Source organism: Eucalyptus grandis, chromosome 6 (genome assembly GCF_016545825.1).
Source record: "Eucalyptus grandis isolate ANBG69807.140 chromosome 6, ASM1654582v1, whole genome shotgun sequence".
In the NCBI taxonomy this organism is placed as follows: Eukaryota; Viridiplantae; Streptophyta; class Magnoliopsida; order Myrtales; family Myrtaceae; genus Eucalyptus; species Eucalyptus grandis.
Genome location: NC_052617.1, coordinates 6,826,205 through 6,848,448, shown reverse-complemented (window position 1 = coordinate 6,848,448; position 22,244 = coordinate 6,826,205). Strand labels below are relative to the sequence as shown.

Here is a 22,244-nt window from a genome sequence, read left to right as displayed (position 1 = left end):
CAAAAATTGCAGCATCCAACAAATTTGCAGATCTTCACCGACTTAAAAGAGTACTTCGCTATGTCAAAGGCACCACTCATCTTGGTCTTTTTCTTCATTCTCCGTAGCTCAACAGCTCTCTATGGCTTCTCGGATGCTGATTTACTGGGTGTCTTTGACACCGGGCGATCCACAACCGGCTATTGTACATATCTTGGATCCAATCTTCTTTCGGTCAGCTAAGAAACAACCAACTTGTCTCTCGTTCTTCCACGAAGCGAGAATGCCGAGCTCTTGCATCTACCCATTGATCTTACTTGGATTGCTTTTGTTTTGCGTGATATTGGTATATCTCTCTTCCGTCTCCCCACTCTCTTATTTTGTGACAATAAGTCCGCTATCTCTCTTACAGCTAATCCAATTCTTCATGCCCGAACCAAACATATCGAGGTTGATTTCCATTTTGTTCGGGAGAAAGTCTCCTCAAGATCCTCGGTATTCGTTATGTTCCTAGCCATCTTCAACTTGCGAGATATTTTTACAAAATCCTTGACACGTTTTGTTCATGTTAATCTTCGTACCAAATTGGGCATGGGATTTTCATCCCTCCCAATTTGAGGGGGATGTTAAGAACATTCATTCATCGAAGCTTGAAACGAGAGAAGTCGATCAGAACGAGAGACAAGTCTATGGCTGTCATTGGAGAAGCTTGGAAGAAGCAGAATACGCAAGTTAGTAACTTGAGTAATGCTGTCAAATAATGTCAGCCGTGTATCTACATAATGTGGTGAAGATAAGTCGGTGAAGTAAAGACATCACGTGACCAATTTCCAGAAGGAAAAGAGAGGCGATTGATTCAAAGTTAGCTCGGCTTTTGTGAAATAAGTTCTTTTCATTTAAGTCTTTCATGGATTCAGTTTTACGTTGACAGCTAGCATTCTATTTTTCATTAAGCATCTGTTGTATATAGATAAGAAGAGACTTCTTCCTCTTCATCGATTCATTGTAACGCTTTCTTGAGAGAATAGAAAGGGAGAATACTCCATTGAAAGATGCTCTGTATTTTTGAGGTGAATACACCATTATACATAAGAGAATTAAGGAATCGTCTTCTTCTTTTGCATTCATCTGTAATCTTGTTCATCTTCACAGAATAGATCGAGATTCAATGTGAATGCGACAAGTTTCTTGTATTTGACTCAAAATAATCCTTTACTACCCCAGCCATCATCACCTTGGAAGTAGGAGAATCTTGCATCCCTGGCTGGATAAACTAATCAAACCAAAACAACTTCATCCAAAACGAACTTCTTCTTCTTTTTTTATCGAACAATTTATTTGCGTTGAGTAGTCCAAATATTGAAAATTTTCTCGATGAATGCTCCTTCTCCCACGCTCCATCTCTCGCCTCCATCTTTCGTTCCCTCCTCCTCGATCTCCAGCACTTCCACCTCCCGTCCAACTCATACCACGTTGGCCGAAGGTTGAGACCCTACGCGCTGCATCAACGCGCCTCATTCATTGCCTAAGCCGACTTTAGTCAACGTACTCAGATTTGAGATCGAGTTGAGCTCCAGATACAAATCTAGGGCATGCTCGACCTTTGATCCGAAATATGAGGCCCAAGTTCGCCAGCTGAACTTGAGCTCAACGGCGGAGGACTAAAACGGCAGCAAGGTGGTGGACTAAGACAGCGGTGAGGTGGTGGTCATGGAAGGGGACAAATGTCTTTGTCATCCCCATCGGAGTGAAAGGGAAGAAGAAGACAAAAAAGGAGAAAATAAGAGAAGGAAGAGAGGTAAGAGAGAGACGAGACGGTGAAGGGGAAAACAGGTCTAAACACGGTGGGCCCGAGCGACACATGTTGCCTGATGAATGGACTGAGATTTTAACATGCTGAGCTCAGAGCTCTACCTAATATTTTCTCCTCTATCCTCACGCACGAGCATCCTCAGTGAACAACACCGTCGGACCTTGCTTTTTTCTGCTTCGCCTTTTGTCTTTGCTGCGCAACTTGTCTAGCTTGCACCCCATCCAGTTTCACACCACGCTACGCTGGATTTTGGAGGTCCAGATCTGGTGTGGGCATGCTTAGCTTGAGTTAGGCCATTATAACCAGATGCCTTGGTTGCCCCATCGGACGGTGTCGATTGACGACCCCTAGATGCTTCGCTACGTGGATCGTGCTCAAGTAGTCGTAGCACTTCGTTTAGCTCTCATGGAGTTTGTAGGACAAAATATGAGTTAGAAGTTAGAATTATTATGGAGCGACAGACATAAATCAATCATAAGAGCACAAGATCACAAGGTAAATTTACATTGCGACTAATCATCTGAATAGTTTGTGCTGTGTTGTTTAACAGCATTATACTTCATGATCACAAAGAAAGACTTCCAAACTACCAATATCTTGATGAGGGTTTGCAAGATAATATGGGGTGGTTATAATTCAAATCAAACATTTCTCAATGAATGCTCAAAAAAGGTTGCTAACACGGTTCATCCCTTTCCACCCTTCTACCTTATAAAAAAGCAGACATAGGGCCCGTTTGGTTCAACTTTGGGAAAATGCCATTGGGAGAATGCAAATACCTTTGAAATAAAGGGGTTTCCCGAAATGCTACACCATTTGGTAAATTACAATCTTAAGTAGCTTTGAAAAATAATTTTAGCAAAAACACCGTTTGGCAAAAACTTGCATTTCTAATTAGCTTTTGCTATTTTTTTTTTTTTAAGTCTGAAAATAAAAATCCAAGTGGCGGCAGAACCGGCCAACCGCCGGATGGCCAATCTCGGCGCCCGGACCGCGATCCGGCGGCCGAGGTCGCGTAGGCCAGATCTCGGCGGCCGAGGTCGCGCAGACGCAGGCGGTATCGCTTGGTTTGCGCGCGCCAGGCGACGCCACCTAGGTCGCGGTCGCGCCGCCCCGGGCGGTGGTCACCGGGGACGCGCGACCCCCACGCGGTGGCGGTGGTTGCCGGAGAAGCCGAACTCTAAGGTGGCGGGGAAGAAGATGAGCCGAGCGGAGAAGAAGATAAGTCGGAGAAGAAGATGAACAGTAATGACGATGAACAGTGATTTTTGCATTTCTGGAATGCCCAATGCCCAATGCCGCCCCTCCCCAACTTTTAGCATTCAGCCTTCAGAATGCTCATATTTGGGCAAAGGGGCTTTCAAATATTTTGCCAAACACTCAAAATTTCCCCCAAAGGGCTTTGGGCCCCCAAAGCCCCTTGGGAATGCCCAACCAAACACCCTCATAATCAATTGCAACGAAAAAAAAAATTGTATTGTGATGCCTGTATATTGTAAAACATGAGAATTTGATTTAGTAGAGAAAGTTTAGATAATAATGACTCGATTCGACACCATGCTAGAGCGATTTGGTGCTTAACTTCATGATTGGATCCAATGCTTAAGCACACCTAGACCAACCTACTTTATAAGGTTTTGTTGACATGTAAGATTTTACTATTTTAAAAAAAATCATAACCGCCGAACATGGTACTCAAGTGAGGAAGGCTAAAATAACAAGATTACTGGCCAAGTCCCATGATCCATCAATATTAATAATCATTACTCCGAAAGTTTATTTATTGATTGGACACCACAGAAGTCTCTATTATTGAGATACATCAGGCAAGACTCCACAAACTCGGCAATACATCGACAAAATGGAGACATTTTCGCAAGTTGAAAATGAAGCCCTTCTAGGGGCATTTGTGCCTGCTTCCACGAGTAGTCATGTTGGCATAGCAAGGGCAGGCATCGTAGTTGCCGGAAGTTCCTGGCGGCACACAGTTGCAGCGGGCGCAACAAGTCCCGCATGCCCTCTTGCAAAGGTGTGGCCGCGACGACAGCTGGCAACGGGCATCACAAGCTCCGTCGCAATCTCGAAATGTGCACAAGAAACTAACTTAAAATGAACAGGTACTTCGGAGTTCTAGTTTCGAGGCGGATCTAAAATGCGACTGTGTTCATACCTATATGTGGAGGTGGAGGAGGTGGTGCCTCAGCTGTGTTCAACTGAATCACCTAACAAAAGGAGAATTTGATTAGGGCATTAATGGAAGCTCGATAGAAGTATATTGAATGAGAACAGATCTTCAAAGATCGTTGAAAAGTAGCATTTAAAGCTAAAAAAGATCATTTACAGTATGTTTTATCATATAATCAGATTCAGCTTGGTGGATCAAAAGAAGAGAGAGGAGCAGCAACGCCATACAAAGCCTCGACAACGCCATAGCTTCAAGTGTAAGGTGGCGTGTTTAGAATTCAAGAAACGAGCACAATTTAAAGATCGAGCACGGAAGAAGAGAGGGAGATAGTTAGGTTACTTCTTAAATTTCACCCAATACGTGGAAAGTGGAAAGTGGAAATTGATGAGTAGGTGGATGCTGCGTAGGGATATTCCTTATGCTTAACATTTAAGCAGAAGATAAACATATTTAAACTCGAAGAGACTGATGAATCGATCCTGATGGTCATCATCCATCGGATCATGGGCTGGAAAATCATAATTAAGGTCCAATCTGTAAAATGAAGACAATGGTGAGATAGGTGCAAAATCACAGAATCATTTCAGCACAGCACTTATCATCAAAGAGATGGGTACTTTGGACACAGCATCATATGGTGATGGGCTACTTGAGAAGGAGATTAACTCATGCTTCCTTGCTAATGTTGTGTCCTTTGTCCCCAACATCCGAGCTCCGAATCCATCTATTACCATTGTCGGAATATCATTTTAAGCCTTCTTGGCATAGGAGGATCTTTTACCTATTCAAATTAATCTCCATAAGCAAATTGGTATTATTTGGAAAGCAAATAAGAACGTTCATAATATGTAATACATGACATAGATAACAGGCGTGGATATTATATCTTGTAAGTGCTTATTTTGATGCATCAGTGAATCTCAATCGTTGATTTATGAAGATGATAACATTATTAACGATTGAGATTTGTCAAGTCAATCAAGCTAATTCTTTCTATTTGACAACTGTGAACTTCTGGGCTTTACTTTGTCTTTAAGTGAATTTGGGCTTACATACATGGTTAAGACCATATATATGATTGGGCTTGGTTCCTCTCCCGGCCACTTGGTTTTTGGGGTTCTGCATTTCCGATGGACAAAGTGGACAATCAGTTTCAATGTCTCAGTAAGCTTGCAGCACCGGTAAAGGTCTAATTTTATCAATTCGAGTAAAATTCAGGCCTCAAACTTTGTTTTCACCGATCCAACCATCAGTTATCAATCAGGATTTATTCTTTGGTAACTCTAGAATATGTTAAAAATGAATATGAACCGTCAATTTAGGTGCAACTTATATTGGTCCGACAAAAGAGTAATAAGCGCAATGAAATGAAAAATAAAAGGAAAAACTTTATTCACGATAGATACAACAGATAAATTGCTGAATGCATTGTGAATTTGCATTTGCAAACCACTTCCTGACCAGCTCCATGAAAGTACAACAGCAAAAACAACGTCCCGACAATAATTAGCAGCAATTGCACAAGCTTGACCGATTGGTGTCCGACCATGAGAAAGAAAACAAAGGCCGTCGAGCATCTCATGGGCACTTGTGCTTGTTGTCGCGCGTGGTCATGTTGGCGTAGCACGGACAGACGTCGAGGTTGCCGGAGGTGCCCGGAGGAACACAGTTGCAGCGGGAGCAGCACGTCCCACAAGCCCTTTGGCAAAGGCGAGGCCTCGACGACAGCTGACACCTGGCGGCACACGCTCCACTGCAGTCTACACAATGAAGATGAAGACCTCGCGTTACTAGATGATTATTAAAAATTTACGAGCGAAAAAGAGAAATGACTCTTCATATATAGTTCTGTACCCATTTTCAGAAGCTTCGAGTTGTCTCCTGCATTTCCAACTCCCTGCGTCTGTCAAGGACACAAAAGGATCGTTTTGGTTAGTTTGAATGGACATGAGGTAGTGTGATACAGGAGAGAAGAAAATCAAACGAGCAGAATATACGAATAACCAAAAGCAGAACGAGTTGGTACCATCTGGTCAGCTTCGGCAAGTTGAAGAAGAAGGACGGAGATTAAGACGGAAGCAATTAAAAAGCCTGTGGATCGCCATGGTCAAGACTTTTCGGAGTTATAATTGAATGTCAATGATGCAGTCCTAATGACTTTGGTCGGATGATGTTTGATACAATGAAGGGGAGGGCAGAGGGCGGGCTATATATATAGGCTTATCCTAAGCAAGTAAAGTTCGTCTCGCAGACCTCTCATTAAGATGACCATCTAGGGTTGGTAGCAAGTAGCCCGAGTGAATTATTTGCGGCCGACTGGACATTCGAAGAAGCGCGTAAGGTGGTCATCTGCACAGCTGCATGCATACGTGGGCTGTTTGGCTTTCTCTTGTGTGTTTTTTTAAGTCCTGAGCTGATAAAATGGCGACATTTTGTTCGAAGGTGAGTTTAGTTTGGCACATAAAGTTGCATGGTTTTGCGTACTTTCGATCGATATGAGGTGAAGGAAAAAGCATCGGGGCTCTGAGCCTCAGATTCGAACCTGCACCAGATGAGAGCAGAGAGCAACATCATCTCCCACTGCCAGCTGGGAAACTCGGCATGCACAGCTGTTCCTCTTTTAGTTTTCCAGCAAACGCCAAACCAGAAAACTCGCGAAAGCCGCCAATGTATCATATCGGATCGAGCTAAGTGGTTGAATGGATCGATGTCCAGTGTGAATGCGACAGGCTTCTTGTACTTTGACTCAAAATAATCCTTTACTACCCCAGCCACCATCACCTTGCAACTATGAGAGTCTTGCATCCCTGGCTGGATAAACTAATCAAACCAAAACAACTTCGTCCGAAAAAACTTCTTTTTTGTTATCGAACAATTTATTTGTGTTGAGAAAGTTCATATTAGGTGGGTAAATACTAAACACACACAAAATTCCATCACTGTCATTGGGTGGATAAGAAATGACTCAAGATACAGATGGCTAGTTCAAATATTGAACATTTCTCGATGGATGCTCCTCTAACCCCCAATGCCTCCACCTCATGTCCAACTCATCCCACGTCAGCCAAAAGGTTCAGACCCTACGCCCCGTCAACGCGCCTCGTTCGTTGCCTAAGCCGACTTGAGTCAACCTTGAATCAACTTAGATTTGAGGTCTAGCTGAGCTCTAGATCACAAATCCAGGGCTCACTCGACCTTTGATCGGAAATCTGAGGCCCAAGTTTGCTGGTGGAGCTTGTGCTCAACAATGGAGGACTAAAATGACGACAAGGTGGTGGACTGAAACAATGGCGAGGTAGTGGTGGTGGTGAAAGAGGACGAATGTCTATTGTCGTCCCTGTCGGAATGAAAGGGAAAAAGAAGGCAAAAAAGGACAAAAGAAGAGAAGAAAGATAGGGAAGAGAGAGGCAAGACGGTGAGAGAGGAGAGGGGTTCTAGCATAGTGGGTTCGAGCGGCACATGTCGCCCGATGAATGGACTGAGATTTTGACATACTAACTAACCTCAGAGCTCTACCTAATATTGAGAAATGATTGTGTGAGAATTTTTAGTGTATTATGAGAATAACAGTCTATTCTTAATCACAAAAAATCAAATCAAAATAATTATAAATTATTGTAGGACCTACTTCTTCAAGAATTTGTGACTCACAATAAATCATTATTCTATCTCAAAGACTGTTAGGCTTGCAAAGCCTCCTAACAATTTCTCAAAAGAGGAGAGAAGATCAAGAAATCTGACATGTCAGCCACGTTGGACGGATGAAAAGTCTCTATCTCCGTACGCATGAACGTCCTCAATAAACAACACCGTCGGACCTTGCTTTTTTCCGCTTCCGCCTTTCGTCTTTGCTTTGCAACTTGTCTAGTTCGCACCCCATGCTAGGGGTGAGCAGCGGTCTAGGGTCGACGGACCGAGCCCCCCGACCGGCCCAACCCGCCGGGTCCCGGTCCGGTTCCTAAGGGGACTGAGGGGCCCAGGGGTCGGTCCTGGTCCTCGAATTCCAGGGACCAACACCGTGCGGGTTGGTCCTCGGTCCTAAGAGTTTTGGGTCGGTCCAACCCGGACCAACCCCGTATATTATATTATATTATTTATAATTATTTTATATATTCAAACCTAAGTAAAATGTATGTTATATTATATTATATTGAGATGTTCTATCAATAGCACTAATAGTAATTTCAATTTAAAACTTTTGTTGAGTATTAATTAAGTGTCGTTTGTTTTGTTTTAAGGTGTTTAGAAGTTCAAGTGAATTAACAAGATGTGAAGTTATATATTCATGGTTTATATTAAGTATTTTGAACTTTTTATGGTTTAATTGTATTTTACTAATGAATTTCAGCTGCACTTTGCTTTTCAATTTGTGTCAAATAATAGAAGTTTTTGAAGAGTAGAGTAGTACTGCAGTTGCTACTATAATTTGCTAATCAAGTGGTGTAAAGCTCATTTTTTGGTTGAATGGACTCTACATGATCATATGTAGGAAACGCTTTTGCATATGGTGTTATGAATATTAAAGATAGATGATTACAAAAACATTCCATCGTGTCCCATATTTCGATGAGCAGTTAGTAGGTACGAAATTTCTATTATTGTGTCATCTTAAATTTGCTAAATATGTATTGGTATTTATAGTTTAGTTGCACAATGTTGCATTGCCGATGGATGTGTAATTTGAATTTATAGGTTTGCTTTTTTAGGGAGTATAAAAAATAAGACGAAAAAAATTATCGATCGGTCCGGGTTGACCCTGGAACCGGACCGAACCCATTGGGTCGGTCCGGTCCTTGGTCCCAGGCTCAATAAGGTCGGTCCTCGGTCCTAAAAATTGAGGACCGACACTGTACGGGTTGGTCCTAGGATTAGGGGGTGGCCCGGACCAACCCGGACCATGCTCACCCCTACCCCATGCAGTTTCCCACCAAACTACGCTGGAGTTTGGAGGTCCGGATCTGGTGCGGGCATGCTTAGCTAGAGTTAGACCATTATAACCGGATGTCTCAGTTACCCCCATTGGACGGTGTCGGTTGACGATCCTTAGATGCGTCGCCGCGTGGATCGTGCTCAAGTAGTCCTAGCACTTCATTTAGCTCTCATGGAGTTTGTAGGACAAAATATGGGTTAGAAGTTAGAATTATTGTGGAACAACCGACATAAATCAATTATAGGAGGACAAGATCACAAGTTGAATTTACATTGCAACTAATCATCTACATAGTTTGTATTGTCTTATTTAACAGCAACATACTTTATGATCACAAAGAAAGACTTCCCAACTACCAATATTTTAGTGAGCGGCTACAAGATAATATGGGGTCATTATAACTCAAATCGAACATTTCTTGATGAATGCTCAAAAAGGTTGCTAATACTGGTCATCTCTTCACCCTCCTACCTTATAGAAAAGCAAACATAATCAATTGCAACCAAAAAAGAAAAAAAAATTGCATTATGACGCCTGTATATTGTAAAACGCGATAGAATTTGATTAAGTATAGCATGCTTAGATAATAACGATTTGATTCAACAACAAGCTGGAGCGATTTGGTGCTCAACTTCATGATTGGATCCAATGCTAGAGCATATCCAGACCAACCTACTCCATAAAGTTTTGTTGACATGTAAAATTTTATTGTCTAAGAAAACTCAAAGCCACCAAACATGGTACTCAAGTGAGGAAGGCTAAAATTACAAGATTACGGGGCCAATCCCATGATCCATCAATATTAATAACCATTACTCCGAAAGTTTATTTATGGATTGGACGTCACAAACTCGGCAATACATTAACTGAATAGAAACATTTTTCGCAGGTGAAGCTAAGTGGAAAATGAAACCCTTCTAGGGGCATTTGTGCCTGCCTCCGTGGGTAGTCATGTTGGCATAGCAAGGGCAGGCGTCGTAGTTGCCGGAAGTTCCTGGTGGCACGCAGTCGCAGCGAGCGCAACAAGTCCCGCATGCCCTCTTGCACAGGTGCGGCCGCGACGACAGTTGGCACCGAGCATCGCAAGCTCCATCGCAATCTTGAAATGTGCACGAGAAACTAAGCTTAAAATAAACAGGTACTCCGGAGTTCAAGTTTCAAGGCCGAATGAAAATGTGATTGTGTTCATACCTATGTGCGGAGGCGGAGGAGCTGGTTCCTCAGCTGTGTTCAACTGAATCACCTAACAAAAGGAGAATTCAATTAGGGCATTGACGGAAGCTCAATAGAAGTACATTCTATGAGAACGGATCTTCAAAGATGGCTGAAAGGTAGCAATCAAAGCAAAAAAAAAAAAATTGATTTACAGCATGTTTTACCATATAATCAGATTCAGCTTGGTGGATCAAAAGAAGAGAGAAGAGCAGCAACGTTGTACACAGCTTCGACGACGCCATTAGCTTCGAGTTGAATGTGGCGTGGTTGGAATTCAAGAAACGAGTTCTATTTATAGATTGAACACATAAGAAGAGAGGGAGAGAGTAAGGTTACTTCTTGAATTTTACCCAATACGTGGAAAGTGGATAGTGATGAGTAGGTGGATGCTGCGTAGGGAGATTACTTGTGCTTAACAATTAAGCAGAAGATAAACATATTTGCACTCAAAGAGACTGATGAATCGATCCTAATGGTCACCATTCATCGAATCATGGGCTGGAAAATCATGATTAAGGTCCAATCTGTAAAATGAAGTCAATGGTGAGATGGGTGCAAAATCACAGAATCATTTCAGCGAAGCACTTATCATCAAAGAGACGGGTACTTTGGGCACAGCATCATATGGTGATGGGCTGCTTGAGAAAGAGATTAACTCATGCTTCCTTGCTAATGTTGTGTCCTTTGTCCCCAAGTTCCGAGCTCGGAATCCATCTATTGCCACTGCTGGAATATCATTTTAAGCCTTCCCGGCATAGGACAATCTTTTACCTATTCAAATTAATCTTCATAAGCGAAATGATATTATGTGGAAAGCAAATAAGAACGTTCATAACACATAACACATGAAATAAATGATGGGCGCAGATACCATATCCTGCAAGTGCTTCTTTTTTTTTTTTCTTTTTTTGGTGACCGTGGAATTGCTTCATAGCCGACAGCGCTCAACGTAAACCATGGGAGCACTAGCACAGGGACCCACCTCCTATGGCATCCCACTTAAGTTGCGCAACGAAACAAGCTTGGGAATTGAACCCTGCCATGGGGGGGGGGGTGGGGGCAACGACACCAAAACCAACTCGCCCACAACGGGATGGGTTGCAAGTGCTTCTTTGATGCCTCGTGAATCTCAATCATTGATTTATGACAATGATAGCATTATTAACTATAGAGATTTAGCAAGTCAATTAAGCTAACCGTTTCTATCTCGTCACCGTGAACGTCTGGGCGTTACTTTGTCTTTTTAGTGAATTTGGGCTTAGTGATTGGGGGGGGGGCAACGTACACCAAAACCAACTCGCCCACAACGGGATGGGTTGCAAGTGCTTCTTTTGATGCCTCAGTGAATCTCAATCATTGATTTATGACAATGATAGCATTATTAACTATAGAGATTTAGCAAGTCAGTTAAGCTAACCGTTTTTATCTGTCAGCTGTGAACCTCTAGCGTTACTTTGTCTTTTAGTGAATTTGGGCTTATATACATGGTTAAGACCATATATGTGATTGGGCTTGGTTCCTTCCGGGCCACTTGGTTTTGGGGGTTGTGCATTTGTGATGGACCAAGTGGACAATCAGTTTTCCTGTTTCAGCAATTGCTTGCAGCACCGGCGAAGGCCTAATTTTATCTATTCGAGTAAAATTCAGACCTTAACCTTTGATTTTTACCGATCCTACCATCAGTTATTGAACAGAATAAATTATTTGGTGATTCTAGAATATGTTAAAAATGAATATGAACCGTTAACTTAGGTGGAACTTATAGTGGTCCGACGAAAGCGTAATAAGTGCAGTAGAAAGAAAGAAAAATGGAAAAACTTTATTTACGTTAGATACAACAGATAAATTGCTGAATACATTGTGAATTTGCATTTGCAAACCACTTCTTGACGAGCTCCATAAAAGCACAACAACAAAAACAACGTTACTACAATAATTGGCAGCAATTGCACAAGCTTGAGTGATTGGTGTCCAACCATCGGAAAGAAACGAAGCCGGTCGAGCATCTCATGGGCACTTGTGCTTGTTGTCGCGGGTGGTCATGTTAGCGTAGCATGGACAGACATCAAGGTTGCCAGAGGTGCCCGGAGGGACACATTGCAGCGGGCGCAACATGTCCCGCAAGCCCTCTGGCAAAGGCGAGGCCTCGACGAGAGCTGACACCTGGCAGCACACGCCCGCCACAGTCTACACAATGACGATGAAGACCTCGCGTTACTAGATGATTATTAAAAATTCACGAGCGAAAAAGAGATATGACTCTTTATATAAAGTTTTGTACCCATTTTTGGAAGGTTTGAGTTGTCTCCTGCATTTGCAATTCCCTGCGTCTATCAAGGACACAAAATGATCGTTTTGGTTAGTTTGAATGGACTTGGGTAGTGTGATAAAGGAGAAGAAAATGAGCAAACTATATGAATAATCAAAAGCAGAATGAATTGGTACCATTTGGTCAGCTTCGGCAAGTTGAAAAGAAGAACGGAGATTAAGACGGAAGCAATTAAAAGCCTGTGGACCGCCATGGTTGAGACTTTTCCGGAGTTAGAATTGAATATCAATGGTGCAGTCCTAGTGACTTTAGTCGGATGATGTTTGATGCAATGAAATGGGACTGTAGACGGTGGCTATTTATAGACTCAACCTAGCAAGCAAAGTTTGTCCCGTGGACGTCTCATTTAGATGGCCATCTAGGGTAGGTAGTAAGTAGCCCGAGTGAATTATATGCGGCCGACTTTCGAAGCGCGTAAGGTGGTCACCACTCATCAGCACAGCTCCATGCATGCGTGGGCTGTTTGGCTTTTCTTCTGTGTTTTTTTAGTCCCGAGCTGATGAAATAGGAATATTATGTTCGAAGTTGAGATGGAGTCGGCACGTAAAAGTTGCATGGATCTGTACTTTTGATCGATATTGGGCAAAGGAAAAGGCATCCGGGTTCTGAGCCTTAGATCGAACCTGCTCCAGATGAGAGCAGGGACAGCAAAGCATCATCATCTGCCAGCTGGGAAACTCGGCGTGCACAGCTGTTCCTCTTTTCTTTTTCCGGCAAACGCCAAACCAGATGGCTCCCGAAAGCCACCAATGGATCATATCGGATCGACCTGAGTGGTTGAATGGATCGATGTTTAATGTGAATGCGACAGGTTTCTTGTACTTTGACTCAAAATAATATCTTGAGACCCCAGCCATCATCACCTTGCAAGTAGGAGAGCCATGCATCCTTGGATGAACTAATCAAAGACAAGACAACTTTGTCCAAAAAAAATCTCTCTTTTTTTTTTTTTGTTTGTTATTAAACAATTTATTTGTGTTGAGGAAGGCCATATTAGGTGGGTTAATACTAAATACATGAAATAATCCATCAATATCATCGGATGGATAAGAAATGATCCAAGATATATATGGGTAGTCCAAAAATTAAACGTTCAATTTCAAAAAATTGAATTTATATTTGTGTATATAATTGGATGCGCCATGGTTTTTTTATGAAAGTTTAAATCCCTAGTTTTTAAAGCTTGATGTGCAATCGTTCACCTGAAAAAAATTAAAAAACCTGATGAAAGCTTGAAATATCTTGTGTATATCAACGCAAAGATAACTCTGAAAGGAAAAGGGGATGATTTTTTTTATCAGTGGTTTACAAAAGATGAGAGAAACTCTTTATTAAGTGGTTGTGTCCCATCACATATCATATAAAAATCAATTAATAATGTTTCATATCAATTTGTCAACCAAACTTAGTACCCTTCCCATGACTTTATCTCACGCAAATAATTGGAGATGCACAAAGTAATTTACTAACTAATGAAACAAATTATTTAGTTGGTATTCAATCATACTTACTTACCTGAACACCCACTTAGTGGTTGTCATATCATTTTCAAAACGATCTTATCATCTAACTATTTCTCCATTTCGAGTCAAATATTTATAAATGCTGGTACTGAGCAGCAAAAATCTGATATGGGTCTATGACGATTATTAATTATTGATGTACCTGATATTAGATTTTTTTCAATACAATTCATAGCTATGTCTCAACGGTTACAATTGACTTGTGGATAAGTCTTAAGGTTTCATGAACTTCCCAGGTTCAATGAAGGGAAAAGTCCATAACTTGTTATAGTAACACAGTGTAATGAAAGTGAAGTCATGTACATATCATCAATCGAGCCAGGTTAAATTCACGAGGACACATCATATGATAGGACATATAATAACACATCCAGCTGGGAGTCACCGTGCGAATTATCGAGGTGCTGTCCAGTTGCTCCGACCATCTCATCCTAACCTCGTCCTCATCCGACTCACCAACTCTGAAGTAGGGCTTCGCAGCAGGAATCCTTAATCGCTAAGTCAAAGAAAGAAAGGGCTTTGATCTTTGCTGGATCGGTCCACCACTATTCAAAGAGAACTGACCCTCCTTCGTTGTCTTTCTCGAGGCCGTCGGCCGAGGGTTCCCACCACCAAGTTGCATTAGCTTAATGATATTTTGCAAGTCGTGCCGACTCCGACCTAGGACGGACACGTGATTAATTGGAGGGTCAAGCGAACGCCAAACGGAGGTTTAGAACCTTTTAGGGGTTTGAGATAAAGATGGCGAAGATTTTTATGAGAACGTGAATTTTGACAGCTAATAAAAGTGCACTCGGCACCTCATTCTAGAATCGAATCGTTTCGGAATATTTAGGCGGTACGTCTCGAGTGTAAGGCCGTTGAAGGTTGATGAGCAGGATTAGATGTGTGTTGCGGACCAAATTCTCCCATACTCCGATATTTTTGTAAGTGGAGTTTTGTGGTATCAAAGTAAAGAGGGAGTGATGCAAAAAGGATGATACAAGTGATTTGTGAGACTAGCGTCAGGAAATTTGTGTTAAGAGTCTTGAAGTAGAATGAATACCATTTTAGAGGATCTCTAAAAACGGAGTTGACCTTCCATGCACAAACTAATGAAGCCATAATAAATCGAAACCAACTGTCGATATTTTGTATGTCTCGCTTGAGGGACTGGATGTCCGAATTAAACTAGATTTTGTACGATACGTTGTGAGGATGCAATCTACAATATGATTCCTAAAACAACAATAGAAAGAAGGCCAATCTGGTATCCTCGACTTACCAGGTACCGTAAGGACTATTCCACTGCCAAAAATCTATGGACTCATGACATATGCCTCCAAGATGTTGAACCTTGGCGATCAGGCAATAGCTACACGCGAAAGTTCACCTACTAAGCCTGGAAATGCATAATAGCCTATACGCCCGGCTAGTGTCTTGTAGCGTCTGGGCACCTCAAGAGTGGTGGTTTCTCATCCTCAGGTCACTGGGGTTTGTTCTCGGATCCTCCATTGCGTCATCAAAATTAAACCTCAACCTTGTAGCGATTCCAAACCAGATCAAAGCAAACTTCAAACCACACATAACACCAAGTATAAACAACAAAGCATTTGAACCCCGAATCTTGTCTGCATCTAATCATCCAAAGATTTGGTTCAGTTTTTTTTTTTTTTTGGTAAGTAAAGATTTGGTTCAGTTAATATCGATTAATCTCTTAAAATTACATTTTAAATTAGAAGTTAAGATTCTGTATCCAAATCATTTCGAGCCATTTATTTTCCTCTCTAATTTAGTTTAAATAGGTCAACAAGGATTCTATAAAATCACACTACTCTAAACTATGGTTGTCATAACAAACCCTAGCAATCAAGCTTTCCCTGATCACAAAAACCGTCGGCTGGGCCAGATTGAGCACACTAGATAAAGTCATCCACGATTAGCAACCTTCGAACATAGTAAAACTCTTATTCCACATGATTCCAGATTTCCAAGGCCTTTTTGCTGGCTCCACCAAAGACATCCGACGCGTCATCCTATGCATCAATTCAAGGTACATGCGGGGAATGTCCCGGTTCTCACCTCCAGATTAGCTCGCTCGCCACAAACTTTAACGTCGTATCGTAGCCTTAGCTTTTCCGCCCTCCTCTCGCTATATATATGACCACCCTTATCTCTCATTTCCTCTCAAAACCGAGCTTTACTGCAACTATAAGCACAGAGAGACAAGCTTTAGCTCGAATTCTCAATCAGCTATGACCATCTCCAAGGTTTCGATTGCCTCTATCCTCCTTTGCCTTCTCCTACTCAATCTCACCGAAGCTGCCCATCAGGTGGTACGTCGAAACAGTTTGCAACATTTCAACGCTATTATCAAACTCTGCTCTGGACTAATTTTGTGATCGACCTTCTACTTATGCTTGTATTCCCACTGTTGCAGGAGAGCACAAAGGCGGCCGCGAGCTCTACTTCAGCCAAAATCGGTAACTCTATCTCTACCGTGATTTTTCCCCCTTCATTCACGTCATGCGGCATATGCATCCGATCGACGCAATCGTGAAAAAGTTTGGACAGGTTTTGTTGGATTGAATTACTGATTTTTGCCCGTGTGGTACGAACTTTTTGCAGACTGCGATGCTGCCTGTGCCGCCCGGTGCCAGCTGGCGTCAAGGCAGCGGCTCTGCCACAGGGCATGCGGGACGTGCTGCGCACGGTGCAGCTGCGTCCCTCCGGGCACTTCCGGCAACCGCGACGTCTGTCCCTGCTACGCCACCATGACCACACACGGCGGCCGACTCAAGTGCCCATGAGACCCAAGTGCCCATGAGACCGAACCTTTTCTAAATACCTATATATACCGTTTGCCTCTTTGCGTTCTCGTAATACACGTAGTTGTCTGCGAATTTTAGAGAACTGGGTCATATACTGCTTGGGGGCCCTTGGGGACATTGCTATGTACGTCGTCGTTTCGATTGAAAGATTTTTGTACGGTATGTATGAAAAATGTATCACAAATAAGTCGAGGGTTTCTGTAATAAAGTGTTGTATACATGAATATTTTCCCAATATAGTCTTGTAATTTGAAGACCCCTTTTCTATTTTTTTTGGATATTTAGTCAATTTCTCTCTCAGTTAGTTGGCTTTCCCAATCAATCAAATGAAACGAGGAAGGACAAATTACTCTACCCCTAGCACTTGGAAGAAATTGCAAGGGCACTCCTTGTCCACTCTGACACTACATGCTTAATGACCCGATATTATGATGAGAGCAAGAAGTAATCCTAAGAGCCGAAAAGGCCCGAATAACAGGCAACTCCTAATATATTTATAAAATAGTGAAAATGGACAAAATAAATTGTGTTGATATAAAATTACCCAATAAAAAGAAGAAAAAGAAGCTAGTGATGGATTTTTTTCTTCCCTACATGAACATGGTTTCTCGTGGTCGTCTTAATTTAGATTGATTAAAGTAAATTTGTTTGTCAATAACGCAAATCCTAAGTCATTTGTTAAAGATCACAAAGATGCGTACAATTACTATTGTACCACCGAACCTTCCTAAGGTGGTGGAATATGGTGAATCTCCGCAATAGATTGATCTACAAAGCCCAATTGAATTTGGGCCCAAACTCATGTCGGCCCACTATATACCCCCCTCTCTGGTATTTGACCGTTGGTGCGACTGTAGTTTTGAAACGATGCTTCTCTCTCTGCTCACTGTTCTCTGTTCTCAAGTTCGAAACTTTGGCTCTCTGTCTTCTCTCTTCTCTCTCTCTCGCTTCTCCTTCTCCTTCTATGATTCGCAATACCGACGAGGAAAGACGCTCGAGAAGTCTCTTCTGATGCCGGAAGTGGCGGAAGGTCTTCAACGCCCTCGTGGATGTTAAGTATAAAACTCAAATGCAGAAGCAAAAACAGAGGAACAGAGGACCTCCTCCTGAACAAAGAGACCTCCTGAACAAAGATGACTCGGATCGCCAGATGATCACTGAACGAAGATGATCGAGGGCTTAATGACTTGGATCGCCAGATGATCAATGAACGAAGATGCTTGAGGGCTTAATGACTCGGATTGCCAAAGTCTTAAAGCTTAGTCAAATAGATTCTTTCTGTTAAAAGTAGTTACTATATTCTGTTTTCCTTTTGTAACTAAGTTCAGTTACATATCCTGGTATAAGTACTTTGCTTTGCTTTACATAAGAAGTAAGAAAGGAAGATAGAAATATAGTAAGAGAGAGAAGTCACAAGAATTGAGAAAAGAGGTATCGAGATCATCAACGAATGCAGAAGGAATCTTGATACAGAAGAGAAGAAAGTTTCGGAGAATGAAGAACAGCTCAAATCCGAAACACTCGAAGCAAGTACGTTTGATCTTAGAAAATAGAACGACGAAGTTTATTCACATTCCGTCTTTCAATTGTACCGAGATACAATGATATGATCATCATTCGGAAATACAAATTGTCTTGAGAATTGTGCACTTGATCCCGTTTGAAGTTCTTCATCTTTCACATCACTTGATCTTGTTTGAAGTTCTTCATCTTTCTCATGGTATCGAGCTGTAGGTTGTTTGTATAACTTGGTCTGATCTGAAAGTCTGAAGCAATGGCAATAAGATCACCAAAATATTCTTTTCCGATTCACGTAAACATCTCAAACTTTGTTACAATCAAGCTCGCGAAGACAATTTTCTGTTATGGCAAGCTCAAATTCAAAGGTTTTCAAGAGTCAAGATCTCTTCGGTTTTGTTAATGGTGATGTTGTAGCTCCTTCACAAATATTGCACAACGATGATGAAGGATGTGACTCGAACTTGTTAATCCCGATTATGTTGATTGGACAAGAAAAAGTCAGTTGATCTCATCATGGATTAGTGGGGCTGTCACTGAGAATATTCTAAGCCTAATCATTGGTTTAGAAACATCCTTTGAAGTATGGCAGTCTCTTCTAAAACGATTTACACAAAAATCAATAGCAAAGGAGTTCGAGCTTAGAGGAAAATTACAATCCTGCCAGAAACTTGATCAAAACCTCTCTACTTATCTCAGAGAATACAAAAATATATGTGATCAGTTGAATGCTATTGGTAAACCAAGAGATGAAATAACCAAGATCTTTGGTATACTAGAAGGACTAGGTCCAGAATATGAGCAACTTCGGACCACCATATACTGTTTGAAGCCCCAACCTGACTATGACGAAGTTATAGCTCAACTAGAGAGATTTGAATCTAGAATGAAGACCTACTCCAGAAGTCAGTTCAATCCTAGTCTGGCCTATTTTGGCCAAAGAAAGATTCAAATGTATCCTAAGAAAGTATTGATGAAGAATATCTTTCACAACCTACCGGTTTTCTAGCTCGAGAGGAAGCTATAGAGGTGGTGGTCGTAGTTTTGGTCGAGGCAGAACCGCTGGTAACGTAGGACGAGCGTTTGGTTATACCGAAAGAAATCGAATTACAGAGAAGATGCAGCATTACAAAGACCAGGAGATCAATATCTAAGGCAAAAGAATGTCTTTCCTCCAACTACACAGGATTTCGACCTTATGCCACACAATCTCAAAGGTATCAAAACAACAAATCTTATCCTCCTCTCGTTAAACTCAAAGAAAAGTTTGCAAGATGAGAAAGACACAGAGGTTGCTAGACTAGAATGTCAAATATGTAAGCGACCGGGCATGATGCTCTCCGCCGTTGGTACCGTTTTGACAATTCCTATCAAGTAGAAGAAATTCCAGCAACTCCGACAAAGAATTCATATTGAAGATCCAAAAGGAAGTGAGTGGTACCGACACAGAGCCTTTGCTCATATCGTGCGAATTCGGTATTCTTCATACTTCTTCTAAATATCAAGGTCTCGATACAAGTAATGGTTGGAAATGGATCTTGTTTACGTTACACACATTGGTAACACTTACCTAAAAACAGAAGTAAACACATTACCTCTTAATGATGTTCTTATAGTACCAGAAATAAAGAAGAATCTTCTTTCTGTATCTAAGCTTACTGATGATTACCCTTGCACTTTTATCTTTGATAAACTTGGTGTTTATGTAAAGGACAACAATACCAAGGCAACAATTCAGCTCGGAAAGAAGACTAAGGGCCTTTATCAAGTCAATACACAGCATCGCAACAGCCTTTTTCACTCAAAGACGATGCGCCAATGCAGAAGTATGGCATCAAAGATTGGCTCATGCGAATACTCAAATAGTGGATTATCTACATCATCGAAACTGATTCATGTTACTTGCATTTTGATTTCTTCAAACATTTGCAGCAGCTGTCAAATAGCGAAAAGTACAGCTCTATCATTTCCTTTGTCAAATTCCATATCAACTTCATCTCTAGAAAAGGTCCACTGTGACATCTGGGGACCATCACCAGTAGACTCCTTGCAAAAGTTTAGATACTATGTGATTTTTGTTGACAATTTCTCACGATTCAGTTGGTTATATCCAATGAAGTTGAAATCTGAATTCTTTGATATCTTTAGTCGATTCCGACATTAGTCGAAAAACAATACAATCACAAGATTAAGATCTTTCAAAGTGATGGAGGTGGAGAGTTTGTAAGCAGAAAGTTTCAAGATCATCTCGCAACATTGTGGAATAAAACAAGTTGTCTTGTCCTCACACTCCGAATGTAATGGAGTTTCCGAAAGAAAACATAGACATATTGTTGAATTGGGATTGGCTATGCTGTATCATTCCAAGATCCCACTAAAGTTTTGGGTTGATGCTTTTGTTACAGCAAACTACATCATAAACAGACTTCCAACACCAAAGCTAAACATGGATACACCATATAGAAAGATTCATAATACTCAGCCACAAAGTATGATCATCTACGGGTATTTGGCTGTGCTTGTTATCCGTGCTTAAGATCTTATTCAAGACACAAGTTCGATCCTAGATCACTTCCTTGTATTTTTCTGGGATACAGTGATATACATAAAGGCTATAGATGCCTTGTACCTACTGATAATCGTGTATATATCAGTAGACATGTTACCTTCGATGAAACATCATTTCCTTTCACAAAAACTGTGATCAATGAATATGGTCAATATACTCCTTTGTATAGACAGTGGATTGAAGGAGTCAAATTGCTCGAATCTGCAAAAACAGATACAACAAAGCAAAGTATCTCCCATCAGTCAGAAGGGAGAAGTCAATATCATCCTACCATGGATAATTATGAAAATCAGCAGATATATCAACAACCTTCATCAGAATCAATACAGTTCCAAGATATTCCTCTGACATCAAGGCAAAATGATGATATCCCAGAAACTCAATCCGGTCGAGTTCTACATCTTTCGCAGTAATCTACCTAGCACTATTAACTCGACACGTAACCACATATTCATGATCTGTCTTCTTCTCAGAGAAATGTTAGTAGTCATCCTATGCAGACCCGACTCAGATCAGGTATTATCAAGCCAAATCCAAGATATGCTTGCTTGGCTGAGTATCATGTTCCTATGGAACCAAGATCCATTAAGTCTCGCATTAGCCGACAGATGGTACAATGCTATGCAAGAAGAGATGAATGCCCTCCATAATAATCATACCGGACATTAGTCCCAAGAAATGTACCGGATGAATGTTGTAGGCTGTAAGTGGGTATTTAAGACTAAACTCACATCGGATGGTAGTCTAGAAAGACTCAAGGCTCCCGGTAGCCAAAGGATTCCATCGGGAAGCAGGACTGGATTTTTTCAAAACATTCAGTCCGGTTGTTAAACATGCCACAATACGTATAGTACTTTCTATAGCTCTCACAAGACAATGGACAATACACCAACTTGATGTGAAGAATGCATTTCTTCATGGAGATTTAAATGAAACTGCGTTTAGATGGAACAGCCACGGCTTCATTGATTCTCAAAAATCAAGCCATGTCTGTCTTCTTCACAAGTCATTATATGGACTTCGACAAGCACCAAGAGCCGGGTTTGACAAATTCAGCAACTTTCTTCTTGAAATTGGCTTTGTCTCAGCAAACATACCTCGATCCATCTTTGTTTGTGCTTCATACTGAATCAGATACAGTATTATTACTTCTGTATGTTGATGATATCATTCTTACAGGAAGCTCTACTCAATTCTTAACATCATTAATCCAGAATCTTAGTATTCACTTCCAAATGAAAGATCTCGGCTATATTCATTACTTCCTAGGTATTGAAGTGAAACATACACTACAGACCATGTTCTTATGTCAAACAAAATATGCAGTTGATCTACTCAAAAGAGCACGGATGATAGATTGTAAATCAATTTCT

General features: G+C 41.3%; 3 protein-coding genes and 1 long non-coding RNA gene across 4 annotated transcripts; 1 reads left to right on the top strand and 3 right to left on the bottom strand.

Annotated features, from left to right (window-relative positions):
* Window positions 1-3,524: 3,524 nt before the first annotated feature.
* On the bottom strand, window positions 3,525-4,277 carry LOC120294852 (gibberellin-regulated protein 11-like). Its single transcript, XM_039315629.1, has 3 exons — window positions 4,146-4,277; window positions 3,963-4,014; window positions 3,525-3,871 (listed from the first exon to the last, which is right to left on the bottom strand). Exons 1-3 carry the CDS (start codon window positions 4,221-4,223, stop codon window positions 3,690-3,692), a joined length of 312 nt encoding a protein of 103 aa, XP_039171563.1. The 5' UTR covers window positions 4,224-4,277; the 3' UTR covers window positions 3,525-3,689.
* Window positions 4,278-9,580: 5,303 nt separating this feature from the next.
* Window positions 9,581-10,443, bottom strand: LOC104448134 (snakin-2). Its single transcript, XM_010061908.3, has 3 exons — window positions 10,287-10,443; window positions 10,099-10,150; window positions 9,581-10,006 (listed from the first exon to the last, which is right to left on the bottom strand). The coding sequence occupies exons 1-3, from the start codon at window positions 10,362-10,364 to the stop codon at window positions 9,825-9,827; spliced, it is 312 nt and encodes a 103-aa protein (XP_010060210.1). The 5' UTR covers window positions 10,365-10,443; the 3' UTR covers window positions 9,581-9,824.
* Window positions 10,444-11,921: 1,478 nt separating this feature from the next.
* Window positions 11,922-12,783, bottom strand: LOC120294857. The gene is made up of 3 exons (XR_005552203.1): window positions 12,568-12,783; window positions 12,404-12,452; window positions 11,922-12,309 (listed from the first exon to the last, which is right to left on the bottom strand). It is a non-coding gene; the product is annotated as an uncharacterized LOC120294857 (long non-coding RNA).
* Window positions 12,784-16,127: 3,344 nt separating this feature from the next.
* On the top strand, window positions 16,128-17,042 carry LOC104448131 (snakin-2). Its single transcript, XM_010061904.3, has 3 exons — window positions 16,128-16,289; window positions 16,394-16,436; window positions 16,582-17,042. The coding sequence occupies exons 1-3, from the start codon at window positions 16,209-16,211 to the stop codon at window positions 16,761-16,763; spliced, it is 306 nt and encodes a 101-aa protein (XP_010060206.2). The 5' UTR covers window positions 16,128-16,208; the 3' UTR covers window positions 16,764-17,042.
* The last annotated feature ends 5,202 nt before the right edge of the window (window positions 17,043-22,244 follow it).

What these genes read in the sequence shown, in the direction of transcription:
- LOC104448134 (XM_010061908.3), bottom strand. Translation starts at nt 10,364, where the DNA reads ATGGCGTCGTCGAAGCTGTGTACAACGTTGCTGCTCTTCTCTCTTCTT. An exon ending in AAGCTGAATCTGATTATATG is followed by an intron (nt 10,151 to 10,286) that starts GTAAAACATGCT and finishes TCCTTTTGTTAG; the next exon opens with GTGATTCAGTTGAACACAGC. An exon ending in TCCTCCGCCTCCGCACATAG is followed by an intron (nt 10,007 to 10,098) that starts GTATGAACACAA and finishes GCACATTTCAAG; the next exon opens with ATTGCGATGGAGCTTGCGAT.
- LOC120294852 (XM_039315629.1), bottom strand. Translation starts at nt 4,223, where the DNA reads ATGGCGTTGTCGAGGCTTTGTATGGCGTTGCTGCTCCTCTCTCTTCTT. An exon ending in AAGCTGAATCTGATTATATG is followed by an intron (nt 4,015 to 4,145) that starts ATAAAACATACT and finishes TCCTTTTGTTAG; the next exon opens with GTGATTCAGTTGAACACAGC. An exon ending in TCCTCCACCTCCACATATAG is followed by an intron (nt 3,872 to 3,962) that starts GTATGAACACAG and finishes GCACATTTCGAG; the next exon opens with ATTGCGACGGAGCTTGTGAT.
- LOC104448131 (XM_010061904.3), top strand. Translation starts at nt 16,209, where the DNA reads ATGACCATCTCCAAGGTTTCGATTGCCTCTATCCTCCTTTGCCTTCTC. An exon ending in CCGAAGCTGCCCATCAGGTG is followed by an intron (nt 16,290 to 16,393) that starts GTACGTCGAAAC and finishes CCACTGTTGCAG; the next exon opens with GAGAGCACAAAGGCGGCCGC. An exon ending in CTCTACTTCAGCCAAAATCG is followed by an intron (nt 16,437 to 16,581) that starts GTAACTCTATCT and finishes AACTTTTTGCAG; the next exon opens with ACTGCGATGCTGCCTGTGCC.